The sequence below is a fragment of the Colobus angolensis genome, unplaced genomic scaffold (genome assembly GCF_000951035.1).
Source record: "Colobus angolensis palliatus isolate OR3802 unplaced genomic scaffold, Cang.pa_1.0 Scaffold38, whole genome shotgun sequence".
In the NCBI taxonomy this organism is placed as follows: domain Eukaryota; kingdom Metazoa; phylum Chordata; class Mammalia; order Primates; family Cercopithecidae; genus Colobus; species Colobus angolensis.
Genome location: NW_012117154.1, coordinates 10,290,971 through 10,309,436, shown reverse-complemented (window position 1 = coordinate 10,309,436; position 18,466 = coordinate 10,290,971). Strand labels below are relative to the sequence as shown.

Below are 18,466 nucleotides of genomic sequence, written 5' to 3'. Positions count from 1 at the left end.
AACCGCCCAGAGCCCACGAGCGCCACCGCGCGGCCACAGACAGGGATTCGCGAGGGCATTTTAACAATTCTGCCATGAAGGGTGGCTAAAAACACGTGGAAAAAACGGTAATGCAAATACCATAATGAAACGAAATATAATTTATTTGATTTTGAAGATGCTGAGATTAAACATAAATCTAACATGAAGACGCTAGAGGCATCTATAAAGAAACTGATGTACAATATGAAAGAATCAAAATAGAACGTAAAGAAGAAAAAGACTGGAAAAAATCAGTAGCAAACGTTTTATAAATTCACTTATTTGTATAATAAAATAGTTACTCACACCCCCAGCGCTCACTGAAGGCTTATGATAATCTGGTCTGAGTGTTTCATGGTCACTGATTAATGTCTAATGTAAGGAGCAATTCATCTTTTTCTCACCTCTAGATCAGAAATTTGCACGGTTCTCATGTCCAACTGCAATATAGTGCACGGTTCAGAGAGACAGTCTTCTGGTTTCAAAATGTGGTTATACTTGGGCTTTGAAAAAAACTCCTTAATTGCTAAAGATCTAGGGGAAAAGGTCAAAGCAATTGTTGAGAGTCATTGCAAACATCTCAGGCTTCAAAACACACACGTGGGACCGCGGTGAGTGCTTTTTCTTCTGTGTCATCAGGATGCTAAGCCACGGTGTGGGGCCCTGGACCCCCAGAGCAGCCCTCAGGCCTCCAGAGGCCCTGGGTGCCTCCCCCTCTGAGAGGACCCAGACCCTACCCAGGCATCCAGAGCCTTCCCGAGCCTGCGAGTCACTGGGCGCTTCCCTGTGACGTCTCATTCTTGGGATCTGAGCACATGGAAACCAGTGCTCACCCCTCATAACCTAGAGGACAAGGGGAGTTGCAGCGTGTCTTGCCTAGTTTTAGAATCTATTTGATTTCAAAATATCTTTTGTGGATTTTCTATTAACAATAAATGAAAGCGGTATTCCTGCTGTAGGTTACTCTATAATAAACGTAAGGAACTAGAAGAGCTGAGGTGGCCTGAGTGAGTCTGAGTTTCAGGAGAAATACTTCCTCTGTTGTTACACAAATTCAACACAGAAACAGACGCTAGACGCCACATGGCCCCCTGCGTGTCACCATTTGCCAACCCCCTTCACTGCTGCACTGGGCTTGTCAGTAAGTCACCTATTATTTACCACAGAAATGTTTTAAAAAATAAGCAAAGCAGTAACTTCTGAAATAGCAAATAAAAGCGAATGTTTTAATAAAGATTCCACTATATTTACATATTGCTGATTATTTTTCTGATAAAAAATTACGAATTTAAAAATTGGAAAAAATGGACAAGCACAAAGAAAAGTTTAAATTCCCCACATGCTTGTCTTAGCATTGATACTTATTTTTATCCCCCATATTTATATAAATTTATTTATGCAAACTAACATCCATTCTGTATTATACATGGTTTATTCCGCCAAGCTTTACTGTCTCTTAAACCCTTTCTAAATATCATTACATATCCCTAAAAACCTATGGTTTCTTTTTTAACAGCTGTACCGCCATGCTCCACCAAATGGATATACAGCAATTCAACCACGTTCCTCTGGATGGCCACTGGCTTCCAGTGCCGGGAGGAACACTGAGGCGGGAGGCTCTGGCAGTGACTGGGGTGGGCGGCCTGATGCCAACCTCTAAGGCCCCGGCAGCCACACCTCCCTGCCACTGCCAGGCAAGCCCGGGCTACTATTTTAATGTACTCGTTGCTTGTCAGGTAGGGAAAGCAGCATGTATTTTAATTTGCATTTTAACTTCTAACAACATTATAATTTTTCATATATTTATTGGTAATTTTATTTCTTTTTTGTAGTTTGCCTGTTCACGTGATTGAGCTGTAATTCCATCTGGCTAGTCATCTCTTTCTAATTGATTCCAAGACCTGTCAGCACGTGATTTCTCTAATTACTTGTTTGCTTTTAGGGTCGTGTTTTTGCTGATTTCTACCACATAGACTGCCAGATTCTATCTAGCACAGGGTCCATTCCATCCACTGTTGCTGCTCATTTCTCCACCTAAGATGGTGCACACAGGCCCCCATGGATGTCTGTCGTTGACGTTGATTCCATGCAGAATTAAATTTTCTCGGCCGGGCGCGGTGGCTCAAGCCGGTAATCCCAGCACTTTGGAAGGCCGAGACGGGCGGATCACGAGGTCAGGAGATCGAGACCATCCTGGCTAACATGGTGAAACCCCGTCTCTACTAAAAATACAAAAACTAGCCGGGCGAGGTGGTGGGCGCCTGTAGTCCCAGCTACTCAGGAGGCTGAGGCAGGAGAATGGCGTAAACCCGGGAGGCGGAGCTTGCAGTGAGCTGAGATCCGGCCACTGCACTCCAGTCCGGGTGACAGAGCGAGACTCCGCCTCAAAAAAAAAAAAAAAATTAAATTTTCACGTATGGCGTGAGAGAACAAGAGCTCGTCAACTGCTCCAGAATAATCTGCTGACTTGGCCCTCACTCCCCCCTAATTGTAATCCAACCTTTTTCACATACGAAAATTTGTGTTCCTTGCATTCTACCCTGCTCTGCTCATCTGTCTTTTCTTGTTATAGCACCATACTGTTTTAATTACTCCAATGCTACAACAGATTGTCCTGTCTGGGTGCACAGGTACCCTCATTTATCCGACCATGGTGTGTGATCTCCCAGGGCCTTGGCCCACCTGCAGACTGTGGACCAGGAGGCCCCACAAGACAGTGCCAGTCCCAGCTGTGGACACTTACTTGAGAGCGCTGAGGTTGAACTCGTATGCGTTGTCCCAGAAGAGCACCTTGCTCCGATAGTCCTTATCAGCACTGCAGGGCACAAGGTGCAACGCGGCCATGGTGGGCCAAATGACCCCGTCCTCCTTCAGCCAGGCATCCCGGGCATACAGGATGGACTCGATCATGAACTCAAACTGCAGAGGAGTGAAAGACACACAGGAGACACATCACGGGCCCTGTGGCTGCACAGGCCTCTCACCACCACTTTCGTAACACTAGTCTGAGAGTCTTACAGTTTTAGCCTCAAGATTATTCCTGCCTAAGCCAGCGTACCATGCGAGAGAACATCTCGAGGGTTTATTTTATGCCCACATGTAATGGTCACTGATGCATCTCACAGCCTGGGTTTAAGTCACATAATTTCCCATTAGAACTAACAACTGGAGAGGAGCTAAAAGCAAGGACAAATCTTCACTCTTGTCCCATCTCAGTCACCGAAGAGTTCGTAACTACCAGATTCTGAAAGAGCCCTGAAGTGTTGCAGGATCCCAACTGTTACATAAAATATATTTGGTCTGTAGTATTCTCCGAATTTCCACAACCCTTTAAGTAGACTGAAACCACTCCTTGAGAAACCAAAAGCCACGCAGGCATGCCCTGGCCGTTCACACAGTCCTGCGGTCCACCTTGCATCCCTCAGAAGGTCCCAAGTCAAGGGAAGCACATCACATCTACGACTGAGGAACTGGGGACCCAGCACCCTCAAAGGCCAGGCCTTCTGTCTGAACCAGAACTTGCTTCTAACACAGAAAGGAGTAGAGGGAGCACCTGCGAGTGGGGCCAAGGCCTGTGGCCCTGCACTTCATCCTGTAGTTGACGACAAACAACAGAAGTGTTTTGCTTCCCTTAAATAATCTCCAGCCGGTTTTACTATAGAAGTAATACATGTTTTGTACGGAAAACGTAGAGAAATTATGAAGGCCCAAACAAAAATAAAAATCACGTATTAACCCAGTACCCAGAAGGAACCACTGTTATCACTCTGCAGCTTACCTTCAAGTATTTTTCTACACATGCACACAAACAATAGATACATCTAATTTTTTAATCTCATTTTTTCAGTTATATAGTGAAACTGAGCTTTTTTGGTGTACAGTCTACGAACTTTAGCACTTGTGTGGATTTTGTCCTCACAACCACAGCCAGCATACACACAGCTCTGCCACCCCAAAACACTCTTCCCACTTTTCTCTCGTGGTCATGCCCTCCCCCGCCCCAGCTTCTCAAGCCACCAATCTGGTCTCCATCCCCATGGTCTTGTGTCTTTTTGAGAATATCGTATAAATGGAACCAGAGAGTATATAACCTTTCAAGGCAAGCTTCTTTCACTCACTGTACTGTTTCTGGGGTTCCTCCAAATTACCTGTTTCAGTAACTGGCTCCTCTTCACTGCTCAGTGGTATATTCCGCTGTGTGGATGCACCGGTTTATCCTTAAGGATCATCCTGATGAAGGACACTGGGGTTGTTCCCAGTTTTTTTTTTTTTTTTTGCAATTATAAAGAGAGCTAGTATCATCATTCACATACAGGCTTTTGTGTGAACACAGCTTGCATTTCTCTGGGTTGAATACGCAGGAGAGGGACTCCTGGGCATAATAAGGTGAGTGCACATACAACTCTGCAAGAAAGCACTCACCTGTTTCCACAGCGGCATGAACCCTCCAGCAATGCACGACTTTCAGCTGTTCCTCATCCTTGATGGCACTTGGTATTACCATCAGATTTTTTTTTTTTTTAGTCATTTTTCAGTAGGTGTGATATCTCACTGTGGCTTTAATGTGCATTTCCCCGATGGCTAACAATGTTGAACATCTTTTCATGTGTGTATTTGATATCTGTATATCCACTTTGGCAAACTGGCTTGTTTTCTTCCTGTTGAGTTTTGAGATTTCTCTGTATATTCAGAACATACACTGGATATATTCTTTGCAATATTTTCTCCTAATCTTAGCTTGTCTTTTTTATTCTCTTAGTATCATCCCTTTGTAGAGCAGTCGTTTTCAGTTTTGATGAAATTCAATTTATCAACATTTTCTGTTATGGATCATGCTTTTAGAGTCGTATCTAAAAACTCTTTTCCCAAGTCCAGGTGATGAAGATTTTCTATGATTTTTTCAAGAAGCTTTATAGTTTCCTATTTTACACACTTAGATCTATGATCAATTTTAAGTTCAGCTGTGGATAAGGTGTGAGGTTGAGGTGTTGTTTTTTACATATGGATGACAACTATTCCAGTAACATTTGCTGAAAAGACTTTTTCTCCATTAAATTGATTTTTGTCCCTTTGTTAAAAAATCAATTGACCGTATTTGTAGAAATCTATTTTTCTTCTCCATTCCATTGACTTACATGTCTGTCCCTTCACCAATACCACACTGTCCTGAATACTGCAGCTTTAAAATCAAGTAGTGTAGTTCCTCCAACTTTACTCTTCTTTTTAAAAATTGTATCAGCTACTCTAGTTATCTTAGTCCATTTTTGTGTTGCCAAAAAGGAATATCTGAGGCTGGGTAATTTATAAAGAAATGAGGTTTATTTGGCTCATGGTTCTGCTGTTTGGGAAAGTTCAGGATTGGGCATCTAGTGAGGGCTTCAGGCTGCTTCCTCTCACAGTGGAAGGCAGGCAAAGGGGGGCTGGCACATGCAGAGACCACAGGGTGAGAGCAGAGGCAAGTGGGGGTGCCAGGCTCTTTTTCACAACCAGCTCTTGTTGGGACCTGAGAGAGCGAGAACTCACTTATTTACCCACGAGGAAGGGCATTCATCTATTCATGAGGGGTCCACACCCATGACCCAAACACTTCCCACTAGGCCCCACCTCCCAACACCACCACACTCAGGATCAAATTTCAACATAAGATTTGGTGGGGACAAACCATAGCACTAGTTCCTTTACATTCCACATACACTTCATAATAAGCTTATCTATAAGAACAAATCCCGCTTGGATTCTAATTGGAATTTTATTAAGTCTATAGATCAATTTAAGAAGAACATACATCTTTACTAGGTTGAGCCTTATCTCTCCATTTATTTAGGTTTTCTGGGATTTCCTTCATTATCATCTCATCATTTTCGGCATCCAGATCATGTTTTGTTAGATTTCTAAGCCTTTCATATTTTTGAAGCTACTGTAAATAATATTCTTTAATTTCTAATTGTACACTGCAAGGATATAAAAATGACTTCTGTATGATGACCTTGCACTCTGTGATCTTATTAAACACCCTTACTAGTTTTAGGAAATTTTCTCACAGATTCCTTAGGATTTTCTGTAGGTTTTTTTGTAGATGTCCTATGTCATGTTAAATTTCCTTCCATTTCTAGTTTGCTGAGCATTTTATCATGAACTGATGTTGAATTTTGTCAATTTTTTTCTGTATTAATTGATATAGTCATGATTTTTCTTCTTCAGACTGTTAATGTGGTAGATTTCACTGATTGATTTTCAAATATTGAACCAGCCTTGCATTCCAAGGATAGTTTCCTTTTTTGTTATGGTGTATTATTATTACTTTTATATCCTGCTGGTTTAAATTTGCTAATGTTTTCTTGAGGATTTTTACATTTATGTTCATGAAGGTTATTGGTCTGTAGGTTTCACATTTTGTGTTAACCTTGGTTTTGATATTAGGGCAATGCTTACCTCATATAATGAGTGAGGAAGCATTCCCTCTTCTTTTCCGAAAGAAGTTGTTTAGAATTGGAGTTTTTTCTTCATTAAATGTGTTGACAGAATTTACCAGTGAAATCATTTAGGCTAGAGATTTACCTTTCAGAAGGTTTTTAAACTATTAATTCAATATCTTTACTAGTTATTGGACCATTCAAGTTATCTATTTCATGTTACATGAACTGTGGTAATTTGCAGTTTTCAAAAGAACTGGTCCGTTTCATGGCCCTTCTTTGCTTCTCACTTTATGTACATACACTCTATGTACGTACATAGAGGGAGAAGAGGGAAAATGATAACTCAAGAGTATTTCAGGAATACAGTTGTTCCTTGGTGTCTATGGGGGACTTGTTCAGGATCCCCGTGGATACTCAAATCCTTGGATGCTCAAGTCCCCCACATAAAATAATGTGGTTTTTACATACAGGCTACACACATCCTCCGACAGACTTTAAATCATCTCTAGATTACTTCTACCTAATACAATGTCAATGTTATGTAACTAGCTGTTAGTTACTGTATTGGTTTGTTATTTGTATTGATGTTTATTGTTGTGTTGTTATTTTTATTTTCAGACATTTTCACTGCATGTAGGTTGTATCTGCAGATATGGAGCCCACAGATATTTGACTGTACTTCAAATTCTTGTCTTCTTCACCAATCAACTGCTACTATGTCTTTGTTCCAGAGTCCTCAAATAGTTTCTCCCTGTCTGCTCTCCAGGATTTATAGCTGCATTCAGTGGGAGAGATGACAGGAGTGTGCCTTCTCCATCTTACCTGGAATTGAAGCTAGGTTACCACTATGTCTAATTTTTAAACACAAAATTGGAATCATACTGTACATACTCTTTGTGCTTTTTTAAAAACCAGCAACATGTCACCAACTTTTTCCAAAGTTCGTTAAAAATCTTTCTAAAACATAATTTTTAATGATCATATGTATTGCTACAATTCTATTGTTTCCAATTGTCTCCCCATTTTAAATGGTGCTGCTATAAACATTTTTTAACATAAATTTCTGTACAAATTTGATTATTTCCTCAGGATAATTTCATCAAAAAAATTTTGGTGCCTGGTCTCTGGGTCCAGCTGCTGGGAAGGAGGACACTCTGCAGTCTCAGCACCCACCAGCTCCTCCTCTTCCTTCCTCCTCCCCTCAGGTGAATGTGCCCTCAGAAGTGCAAGCTGCCAATTAACTATGCTGCATTTTTTATGACGTGAGGCCAAAAAAAAAAAAAAAAAATCACGAAGAAAAAAGGCTGTCATTTTTTGTCTCAGTGCAGACAAAGTGCGTTGTTGTAGAAGGAGGTGAAGAGACCTTGGTTGGAGATGTAGGTGCAGCCATAAGTGGTCCTTCAAGCATGTGGTGGCAATGTTCCCTGAAAAAGATGTCTCTGTACTTTGCATGAGGCAAGCTTTAAAACCAAGGAATCCAGAAGAGTTGATGGTTTTGTGTGTGTGTGTGGGCACCAGAACTAGCACCTCTGAAAAGTAAAATGATCTACATGAGCTCCAGGAATGCAACCAAAAAGAAACATCAAGGCATAAAACATGAATGACAAGTAAAGGGGCCAGAAGTCCTCCCTTGGGCCTGTCCCACTGGGAAGTCAGGTGGCCTTGGTTGTGGCCTCTGCAGGGTGCCCTGGGTAGATCGTCCTTCAGTGCCCCAAACGGAAAGTGCCCGTGTTTACTCTCATCCTCTTGTTGTGTAAATAAGGCAAATACATTTCGGCCAGGGTCTTACTGATGGGGAGCTGTCCCATCACCTAAACTACACATTCTATAAATATGTGCAAACAGCCCTAAATAAATCCAAAGTCTAAAGTTTTATTGGTGTGAAATTAAATTCTTATTGGCCATGTGCCTGTTTTCATGAGTTGACTTATAAAGATTTTTGTTAAGCTCAGCGTTTGTGAAAATACAGTCCATAAAACAGTACAAGGCTGTGTGAAGAGAATTATTACATCTTTGTAACCTCAGCAGTTACTTCGTTTCTTTTGCCTAGAAAATTGGTCATAATGTGGTTGGAATTTTGGTCCAAATTCTTTATTCTTCCTTGAGCTAAACAGAATAACGGCATATAGTATGTCCTCATCACATATGACAGCACTAATACACTAACAACAGTAAGACTGAGTCTGGCAGTCTTTGAATTCTACCAAATGTGTAACGGAGACCCTCAGTGACCCTGTGAAGCGTTCTGAAATCCAGGAGGCCGCCTCTGCACCTGCAGTGCCACTGGCTAGTGGGAGACTGCTGAGCGTGTCCTCAGGAGAACAAGCAAGATCCTGTAACAACTAACGATTAATGCAAATTAGGGCTCCATTGTCACCTGCTTTGTTAACAAAAATGATTAAATGGTCTGTTGACAATCTAGGACACCTGTGGTATCTTTACTTGCCTCTCCTTCAGAACTTTGCTGCTTCTGGAATAATAAAATATGGAAGAACAAAAAACTGTAATGCTCTTTGGCTTATTCTGTCCTATTTTCCTTCAAAACGCTTTATCAATTCACACTGCCAAAAAGTGTACGGTAGTGCGCATTTCCCCACAAACTCAGCCTGGGGATCATCAGATATTAGAGGACTGCTCAACCAACTTCCCAGGTCAAAACTATTAAGGTTACTTTTAAATTGTTGGTGACATTAAACAATGTTCAACCTTCTGGCCTCTGGCATTTCTCTGCCTTTCTAGCCCCTGCTCACCTTCCATGAGTTATCTTTTGCTTATGTTTTTCTTATTGCAACTCTTTATGTCACGCAAGCTGCAATTCTTTAGTTTCATTTACCATTTAATAATTTTTAGCCGTGCTAATGTATAAGGGGAATTTTTTGTCAAATATTTTATTCCACAGCTTCATTATGAACTTGGTTCTTAGAAAGACCTTTCCCATCCTAACAACAGATAAAAATTTTAGCAATTTTTTAATGTTTCCTCCTTTTCTTAAATATTTAACTCTTGAGCCCATCTGAGGTTTATTTTAGCAGATGGTGTGAAGAAGGGACTCTTTTCCCCAAATCAATCGTTCCAGCACCATCTCTGAATAACTACATGCCTTGCACTGACTGAAAGCTGCCCCTCCTATGCTAAACGCACATGCACTCTTCCCTGTCTCAGACTTTTACTACATGTCAGCGTCAGAGTAGGAAGATGGGCCAGGAGAGATGAAGGCCTGAGGGCTGAGGAGCTCTGAGAACAGGCAGACAGCAGGCAAGGAGGATGGGAAGGGGGCCAGATGCACAGGTGCAGGGGAGAGGCAGACAGCAGGCAAGGAGGACGTGAAGGGGGCCAGACGCACAGGTGCAGGGAAGAATGCGGCAGCTCAGGAGAGGGGCAGCCTGGGGACGGAAAGTGAAGGTGGGTGCAGCTGCACCAACAACTCCCAAATTCACACCCGCCCTCCCTCAAAGCCTCCCAACCCTGTACCCCAATAACTAACTATCACCACAGGAATTCTTGCAGTCCCGTCTGCCCTGTTCTGGGCCTCCTTGGGCTGAGTAATGACGGTGGTGCTCCCTCAATCCCCCCAGGGAGAGTCTGAAGTCGGAGCTGCCTCAAGCCCTCACCTGCAAAGCCCCGCCTACCCCCTCCACTGCCAGCACTGGAGAAAAACACCACATGGTCCTGTCTGAACTTGCCCCAGCATTCCTCCGAACGTCCTGCCCAGGGTGGCCCCTCCAGGCCAACATCCACCAAGACCCCAGGCCATGTCCCCCCTGCCCAATCAATAGCTGGCCCTGCACATCGGACGGGCGTCCTGTGTTCAAGACCCACAGAGATGTTCACCCTCCCCAAGGTCCTCCCTACCCCAGCCCCCAGCCAGTCCTGGTGGCCCACTCCCTGCGGATCAGGGCTGGGAGGCACCGTCCTGCTCACGCCAGGCCCCCAACAGCACATCCTGCCTGCTGGCCCCGCTCTGCATCTCCACACCTGCGCCATGCCAAGCCCTGGCTCCTGCATCTTGACAGTAAAGCCACAGTCAGTCCTGGAAGTCTGTGCACCTCTCACACAGAGGGGCCTCCCCTCACACAGGCTGTCCCAGGCCTCTGCATGCTGGGGCTGGACCACAGCCAGTCCCTGGCCTCCAGTCCCGGCCACACATACCCAGGGGCCTCCAAAACACAGCCCACTTCTTACTCCATCACTCACACACACCACTGGCACTCCCCTCCATGTCCAGGATGTGGCACAAAGTCCTCAGACACACAGTTCCCTACATCTGGCCTCTGCCTCCCTGATGCAACACAGTCTGGCCAATCCGGCCACTAGGCAGCCCTGGAACACAGCAACACGGTGAACACGGTGGCTGCTCCTCTCCCCTCCCTCTGCCCCACGTCCCTCCTGTGTCCCTCTCACCCAACCCAGGGCACAGCCGGACCCTGCAGCAGCCAGGCTTCCCCACATCAGTGCCCACACACCCCTGGCCTCACCACAGCCTCACTCCTCGCTCCTCTTTTTGTCCCCGTAGCCAGGCACCAGCTGTCAACAGACACTTACTGAGCGGGCACTGCTGTTCAGGGCAAAGGCGAAAGCCCTTCAGGGACTGGGAGTGGAGCCTGTTTCTCTAGTGTGTCACTTTATGCCTCCACAGACGTTATTAATAAGCCAAGTCGGCCGGGCGCGGTGGCTCAAGCCTGTAATCCCAGCACTTTGAGAGGCCGAGACGGGCGGATCATGAGGTCAGGAGATCGAGACCATCCCGGCTAACACGATGAAACCCCGTCTCTACTGAAAAATACAAAAAACTAGCCAGGCGAGGTGGCGGGCGCCTGTAGTCCCAGCTACTCGGGAGGCTGAGGCAGGAGAATGAGGTGAACCCGGGAGGCGGAGCTTGCAGTGAGCTGAGATCCGGCCACTGCACTCCAGCCTGGGCGACAGAGCGAGACTCCGTCTCAGAAAAAAAAAATAATAATAATAAGCCAAGTCACAGCATGGACACTGAGGCTATTTACATTTATCTTCTGACAACAAAATGTCAACAGGACTAACGGCCCAATGCCATCTGTGACCACGGGAAACCGTTTCCTGGAGAAGCAGCAGCCACGCTTCACACTCCTTCACCCAGATCCCATCTTTCTGGGTCTCTACACAGAGACGCAGTTTCAGGTTGGGATGCTCCACTCCGATGTCCTGTGTTCCAGGAAGCTGAGCCCAGGAGGAGAGCACTGAGCAGACAGCTTCCAGCCACACTCCCGTCACTTTCCCTCCAAGCAGACAGTGTTTGTGCAGGGCATATTCGCGAGCAACCAGAAAACAGTCCACTTCCACCCACACGTGACACTCAGGGTGAATGACCCAGGACGGGCCAGGCACATGCTGGCCCCACAGATGCCCAAGTGGCTTCACAGCGTCACTGGGGCCAGTCTAAGGTGAGAAGACCCTGGCCAGGGACGAAGGCCCTACTGGCATTAAAGAAACAGCCTTACCTGTTAGGCACAGGATTTTTACAGATTCCCGAGAACACAGCTCATGTAAATCATTTGTGAAAATGTTACATGAACTTTGACTTAAATTTCTCATAAAGGCATTTTTTAAATCAGGTGAAAATTCAAGACACTGAGCCAATGTCCACACAAGAAATTAATTACATCTCGTAATAGGGAAAACATCAACATGAATCATGCATGACTCTTGAGATCCTGAGGTTGGCCCAGCCGAGCCTGTGCTCAGAAGCCCCCAGCCCCGGCCCCCAGCTGCCCGCACGCCCGCCCTCACCAGCAGGCAGGTCCCCATCCACTCGGACACCAGCACGTCCACCTTCTCGGGCAACACCACGTCCTCCACCTTCTGCTGGAACACGGTGATGATGTCGGCAAAGCCATTCTGCAGCACCAGCTGCCCCGTGTGCTGTGCCATCTCACTGGCCTCCACCGCATACACCTGCAGCAGCAGAAGCACCGTCAGGGCACGCCCGGCCTGCACACGGCCCGTCATCTACTCTCCTGAGTCACAACCAGCATACGAGAAACGGTCAATGACACAAGAGGGAAGCAGCATTCCAGACAGCAGAGGCAGCGAGGGCTGGGCCACACCTGCCCCTCCAGGGACACCCAGAAAGGAGCCGCCTCTAACCCTCCCGACTGCCCCCACCTCCTGCACAAGACACAGGCGCAGGGCTGCAAGTGGGCGGAAGCCGCGCACGCCCGAGTCGGCTGCCACACGCACAGCAACCTTAATCCACGACCAGCACAGCAAGTTCTGAGCACCCAAGTGACAATGCTGGTCTGTGCCACACCTGAGGCCTGTGAGACAGTTTCAAACCCAGGGGCTCAGGGAAGGGTCTGGTGGGAAGTGCCCAAGTGCTGGGTCCTGGGTCCTGCAGAGCCTGCACTTGAGTGGACACTGTGCTGCGACCCCACTCACTGTGTAAGGAGTCTCCAAGGCTGCAGCTCGGCTCAGCTCAGCTCAGCTCAGCACAGATGGCCCAACAGGAGTGGGGAGGGGGCCCAGCGTGTGCACCCCTCCCATCCCCACGGGACCATCCATACCCAAGGCCCCGCACAGACGTGTGGGTGCACCTGTTTGTCTACTCAGCTGAAATAAACGTCTCACAGAACATACCCTGCCCTGTGCAATTCATGGGGTATTTTCTATTCTGCTCTATTCCTGTCTGTGCTGTTTGTGACTCATTACGTGGGCGCCACAGCCTCTAGCATGCAGTCTCAACACACCGCTGTTTTACCGACCCTGAGCCGCACGCGCAGGGATGCTCACCAACACCATGGAGTCATCAGTGAGCCCTCAGCAGCTCAGGGTCACGAGTCAGCACACTCAGAGGCCACCTCGGACCTCACCAGCCTTGGCACAAACACCCGGGACGCGTTCGAGACCCCACTCACCGCTTTAGGCCGCGCATAGTGCGCACAGAAGAGACTGATGATCCCAGTCCCACAGCCCACGTCCAGGATGACTTTATCCGTTAGGGATTCTTTATTCTGCAGGATGACACTGTGGTATTTAGTTGTTCGTGGCTGGTCTGCCAACATTTCCAAGTGGAGTTTCTGGAAGAAATGCACATTCAGAATCACTGCCTGTGACCTAGAGCCATGCCAAGTTCTGGACTGAGATGGAGGGTCGGAGCCACAGCTGATGACCCCTGACCCCGCCACCCCACGTCTAAAAATAGGAGCAAAACACAAGAGCAACAGTACAGGCTTCTGGAGTCCCTCAGCTCAGCACAGCACGGCCAGGCGAGCAGACAGGCAAGAGGGGGCACTGTGCACACAGCGGCGCAGTGTCGCCCGGACCACTGAGGCTGGAGGGACCACCGCATCCCAACCAGACTCCCCAGGGCCAGGTGTCCGACTAGAGAGAACAGCAATATACCATGAGAGAGGGGCCAGCGTAGGTGGGCTGGGGGTCCCCCAAAGTCCTCTGCACACATGAGCTCACCCCTCCTGTTCTTGGGGAGTGCCCCGAGGGATAAGCGAGAGACCCAGCCTTGTCCTGAGGGAGGAAAATGCCTGAAACCCAAGGACACCCACATGAGAATCAGCCACTCTGAAAGGAGGCAGAGAAAGGCTTGCTCAGGGCAGCCAGCAAAGCCGCGGGCTGGAGGAGACGCTGCACCCCTCCCACCAGCACTCTCAAGCGGCAGAAGGCCCAGCGTAGAAACAACATCGCCAGAAAGAAGACAGGCAGCGGGCGGGAGCAGAGCGAGGGCCGCGCCCAGACCACACCAGCCGACAGGAGCCTGCACAGGAGCCTGCACCAGGCCCTCAGAGCCCACCATGGGGCCTCCCAAGACTCCGCAGAACAAAAAACAAAGGGACAGGTGGGAGGAGGTGGGAGGAGGTGGGAGGCACAGACAACAGAGCAAGGCCCAACTCTCCTGCCCGGAAGCAAAGGATGGGAAAGGCCTACAGTGCCAACACCAATGGAGACAGAGCTGGAGCAGCTACGTCAGCACCATACAGAACACAGTTCAGAGCAAACCAGATTCCCATCGGTTCACATCAACACAGGAATCAGTTCACCCAGAGGACATGATTAATCTAAATACTCCTGGACCTAAAAACAGATCTTCAAAATACATAGCGCAAAACCAATACAGATGCAAGAAGAAAGAGACAAATTCACAATTATCATCAGAGATTTCAACAGTGTGCTCTCAGTAACTGACTGAAGCAGAGAGAAAAATTGGTAAGACTGGACATCACTGTCAACCAAGTTAATCTCATTGGTATTGAGAGAACACTTCACCCAACCCCCTATAATAGTAATAATAAAAAATATCTAGGAACAAATTGAACAAGAAAAGTGTACAATCACGTATGATAAAGAGATATTATCCTTATCTTAAAATGCTAAAAGATACTAAACAAAGCTTAAGTAATGGGAGACTGAGAATCAATGTTATAAAGATGTCACTTCTCCCAAAATTAACATAAACATTCCATGTAGTACCTACTAAAGGAGGAAGCACAACAGAATAATAAAATTAGTTTCAAAACAGTAAGTGCCCAAGGCTAATGAGGAAAATGCTTTAAAAAAAAAAAAAAGAACTGCTGGAGACCTAGCTCTTGCAGAGCCTACAGAGGTGCAATGATGAAAATGATGAAGCACTGGGAACTGCAGTAAACAGAGCAGTGAAACACCAGCAATTCTACAGCAGACCCCCGAAATCCAGAGCACGACAAATGCAGCATTTCACATCAATGGGAAGGGAACTCAGGCTGGGATCGCCGGATACTTGTGGGCATAAATTAGGGCGGAATTTTACATTACATTTCTTACAACAAATAGATTATAGATTGATTTGCAATCTCACAGTTTAAAATAGGATCAGAAGGCTAGGCAGGGTGCCTCATCCCTGTAATTCCAGCACTTTGGGAGGCGGAGGTGAGAGGGTCCCTTACACCCAGGAGTTTGAGGCTGCAGGGAACCATGATTGCACCACTGGGAGGCTGAGGTGAGAGGGTCCCTTACACCCAGGAGTTTGAGGCTGCAGGGAACCATGACTGCACCACTGGGAGGCTGAGGTGACAGGGTCCCTTACACCCAGGAGTTTGAGGCTGCAGGGAACTATGACTGCACCACTGCACTCCTGCCAGTCACACAACAGAGAGTGACACCATTTCTAAAAAACATGAAAAGTAAAAGTAACACAGAATCATAATGGTTCTGAAAAAAAAAAAGTGTGGGTATTTATAACCTTATAGTGAGGAAGGTTTCTCACAAAGAAAAGAAAAACATATCAGGCTCTACAAAGAAAAAAGTTCTATGTGGGAAAAAATTTCACAAAGTCACAAAAATTCACAAATTCAGGCTAAATTACTTAACACACGGATCAACAAAAATCAAAAGAAAGGGGCAAATAATATGAAAGTTTACAAAAAAAGAAAAAATACAAAAGGCCAACACACACATAAAAGACGATCAATCTTACTTAGAAAATGGAAATTAAAATTAAAAGATGCCATATTTAACCTTTAAGATCAAAGTCCTTTTTCACTTCAATTTGCGGTAGGGAAATGGGCTTTCACACACTATCAGTGGATCCATGCCATGGTCTGAAACGTCCCCAAAAATCCATGTGCTAAAACTTAATCGCCAGTGTGATGGCACTAAGAGGCCACCTTTGGAGGTCACGATGAAAGGGTTGGTGGTGGAAGAGGCACTCCCAGCCCTCCTGCCTTCAGCGTGAGGACAGCCAGGAGGCGCCATCTTGGACACCAATGCCAGTACCCCCCAGCCTCCAGAACTGCGAGAAACGAAGCTTTGTTCTTCATAATTTACTCAGTCTAAGGTATTTTGTTACAGCAGCACAAACTTAAATTACACACTTAGTCGTGTGTAATTAGCAAATCTTTCTGGAGGGTGAATTGGCAACATCCACTTAAGGAAACCACACGTGTACACACACACACACCCCCCCCAGGAATTTACCCTACAGAAATTCTAAACAGCATTTAACAGGATTATATAGGACTCCACTACAGCATTATTTATCATGATAAAAAGCTGTTAAATAACCACTGTCCAAATAGCAACAGGATCCTTTTAAAGTAACACAATGCTCTGCAGCTGTTATAATGAGTGACAGGTGCCAGTATGAGAGATCTTCAAAATAATACAGCTACGTGACAAGAGCAAGGTGAAGAGCTGAGTGGTGGAACAATGCCTTTTCTATACATTACAAACATAAAATAAATTAGGTGTCACTTGGACTTCATAAGCACAGAGGAATCTGGTGGGCAGTGGTTCTTTGAGCTGAACTGCCCTCCAGGAAGATGTGCTAATTACAGGCAGAGCTGGGAGGTTGGCACTGGCTTTTCATTATGTATCTTTCCTTAATGGATAGAAATCACTAACCATGTACAGACACGAATAGTTTTTAACACTTCTAATTGTGAAATATAGCATACCTACAAAAAAAGTGCAATAAAAAGTATCTGCACAGTTTATCAAGTATAGTCACACAGCAAACACCTCTACATCCAAACACCTCTGTATCTATATCCAACCCCAGAACACTGCCAGCACGTCAGAACTTCTGACTCAGCCACGCTGGTCCCAGAGCCTCCCCTACCAGCAGGTAACCTCCAACCAACTCTCAGGGGAGCCACTCCTGCCCTCAGTCAGTCTCACCACCCAGGCGCACTGAAAAACTACCTTCTGGCCGAGCACGATGGTTCATGCTTGTAATTCCAGCCCTTTGGGAGGCTGAGACAGGACGATCACTTGAGGCCAGGAGTTTGAGACCACTCTGGCCAACACAGTGAAACCCCCTCCACTAAAAATACAAAAATTAGCCAGGCATGGTGGCACACACCTGTAGTCCCAGGTACACAGGAGGCTGTGGCAGGAGAATTGTTTGAACCCGGGAGGCAGAGGCTGCGGTGAACCGAGATCCCGCCACTGCACTCCAGCCTGGGTAACAGAACAAAACTCTGTCTCAAAACAAACAAAAAACCTTCTAATGTGGCCTCTTAACTTTATATAATTGAGTCAAACATTATAGATTCTTTGCTCTATTCCTTCTTTTGCCTAACATTATTTTTATAACATTCACCCTGCAAGTAACTGTTTTCATCTAGTTTTAAAACGTAACCAGGCCGGGCGCGGTGGCTCAAGCCTGTAATCCCAGCACTTTGGGAGGCCGAGATGGGCGGATCACAAGGTCAGGAGATCGAGACCATCCTGGCTAACACTGTGAAACCCCGTCTCTACTAAAAACTACAAAACACTAGCCGGGCGAGGTGGCGGCGCCTGTAGTCCCAGCTACCGGGGAGGCTGAGGCAGGAGAATGGCGTGAACCCGGGAGGCGGAGCTTGCAGTGAGCCGAGATCCGGCCACAGCACTCCAGCCTGGGCGACAGAGCGAGACTCCGTCTCAAAAAAAAAAAAAAAAACGTCACCAGAGATTGTTGCCTAGACCATCGGGTTATAGGCAATTTCTCTATGGTGGGGAAAAAAATTCAGTAAGCTGTTTAGAAGTTGGGCTTTTATCATTTTTTTAGGGACAGAGTCTGGTTCGATCACCCAGGCTGGAGTACAGAAGCGCAATCATAGCTCACTGCAGCCTTGAACTCCTGGCTTCCAGTGATGCTCTGACCTCAGTTTCCCAAAGTGCTGTGATTACAGGCATGAGCCACCACACCTGACCTAAGTATTATTCTTCACAGATTTATGGAATTCTTTCTATTTTTTTTCTTTTTGAGACAGGCTCTCGCTCTGTAGCCCAGGCTGAAGTGCCATGGCACCATCATGGCTCACTGCAGCCTCGGCCTCCAAGGCTTGAGCCATCCTCCCACTTCAGCCTCTCGAGTAGCTGGGACTACAGCCATGCACCACCATGCCCAGCTAATTATATATATATAGTTTTTTGTAGAGACAAATTATATTTTTTATTTATTCTCACTATGTCGTCAGGATGGTCTTAAACACTTGGCCTCAAGCGATCCTCTTGCCTTGGCCTCCCAAAGTGTAGGGATTGCAGGTGTCAGCCACCACACCCAGTCTAACTTCATTTTTTTTTTTTTT

The 18,466-nt window shown here is 46.3% G+C and overlaps 1 protein-coding gene across 1 annotated transcript in view; it reads right to left on the bottom strand.

The window, feature by feature from the left end:
- The window catches only part of PRMT2 (protein arginine methyltransferase 2), a gene marked incomplete at its 5' end in the record, with an annotated part of 23,322 nt that overhangs the window by 3,601 nt on the left and 1,255 nt on the right, over positions 1 to 18,466 (bottom strand). Inside the window, 5 exons of the mRNA XM_011954247.1 lie at positions 18 to 85; positions 426 to 555; positions 2,765 to 2,940; positions 12,198 to 12,362; positions 13,322 to 13,483. Coding sequence (XP_011809637.1) covers positions 18 to 85; positions 426 to 555; positions 2,765 to 2,940; positions 12,198 to 12,362; positions 13,322 to 13,483 — 701 coding nt within the window. The remainder of the gene's footprint in view (positions 1 to 17; positions 86 to 425; positions 556 to 2,764; positions 2,941 to 12,197; positions 12,363 to 13,321; positions 13,484 to 18,466) is intronic.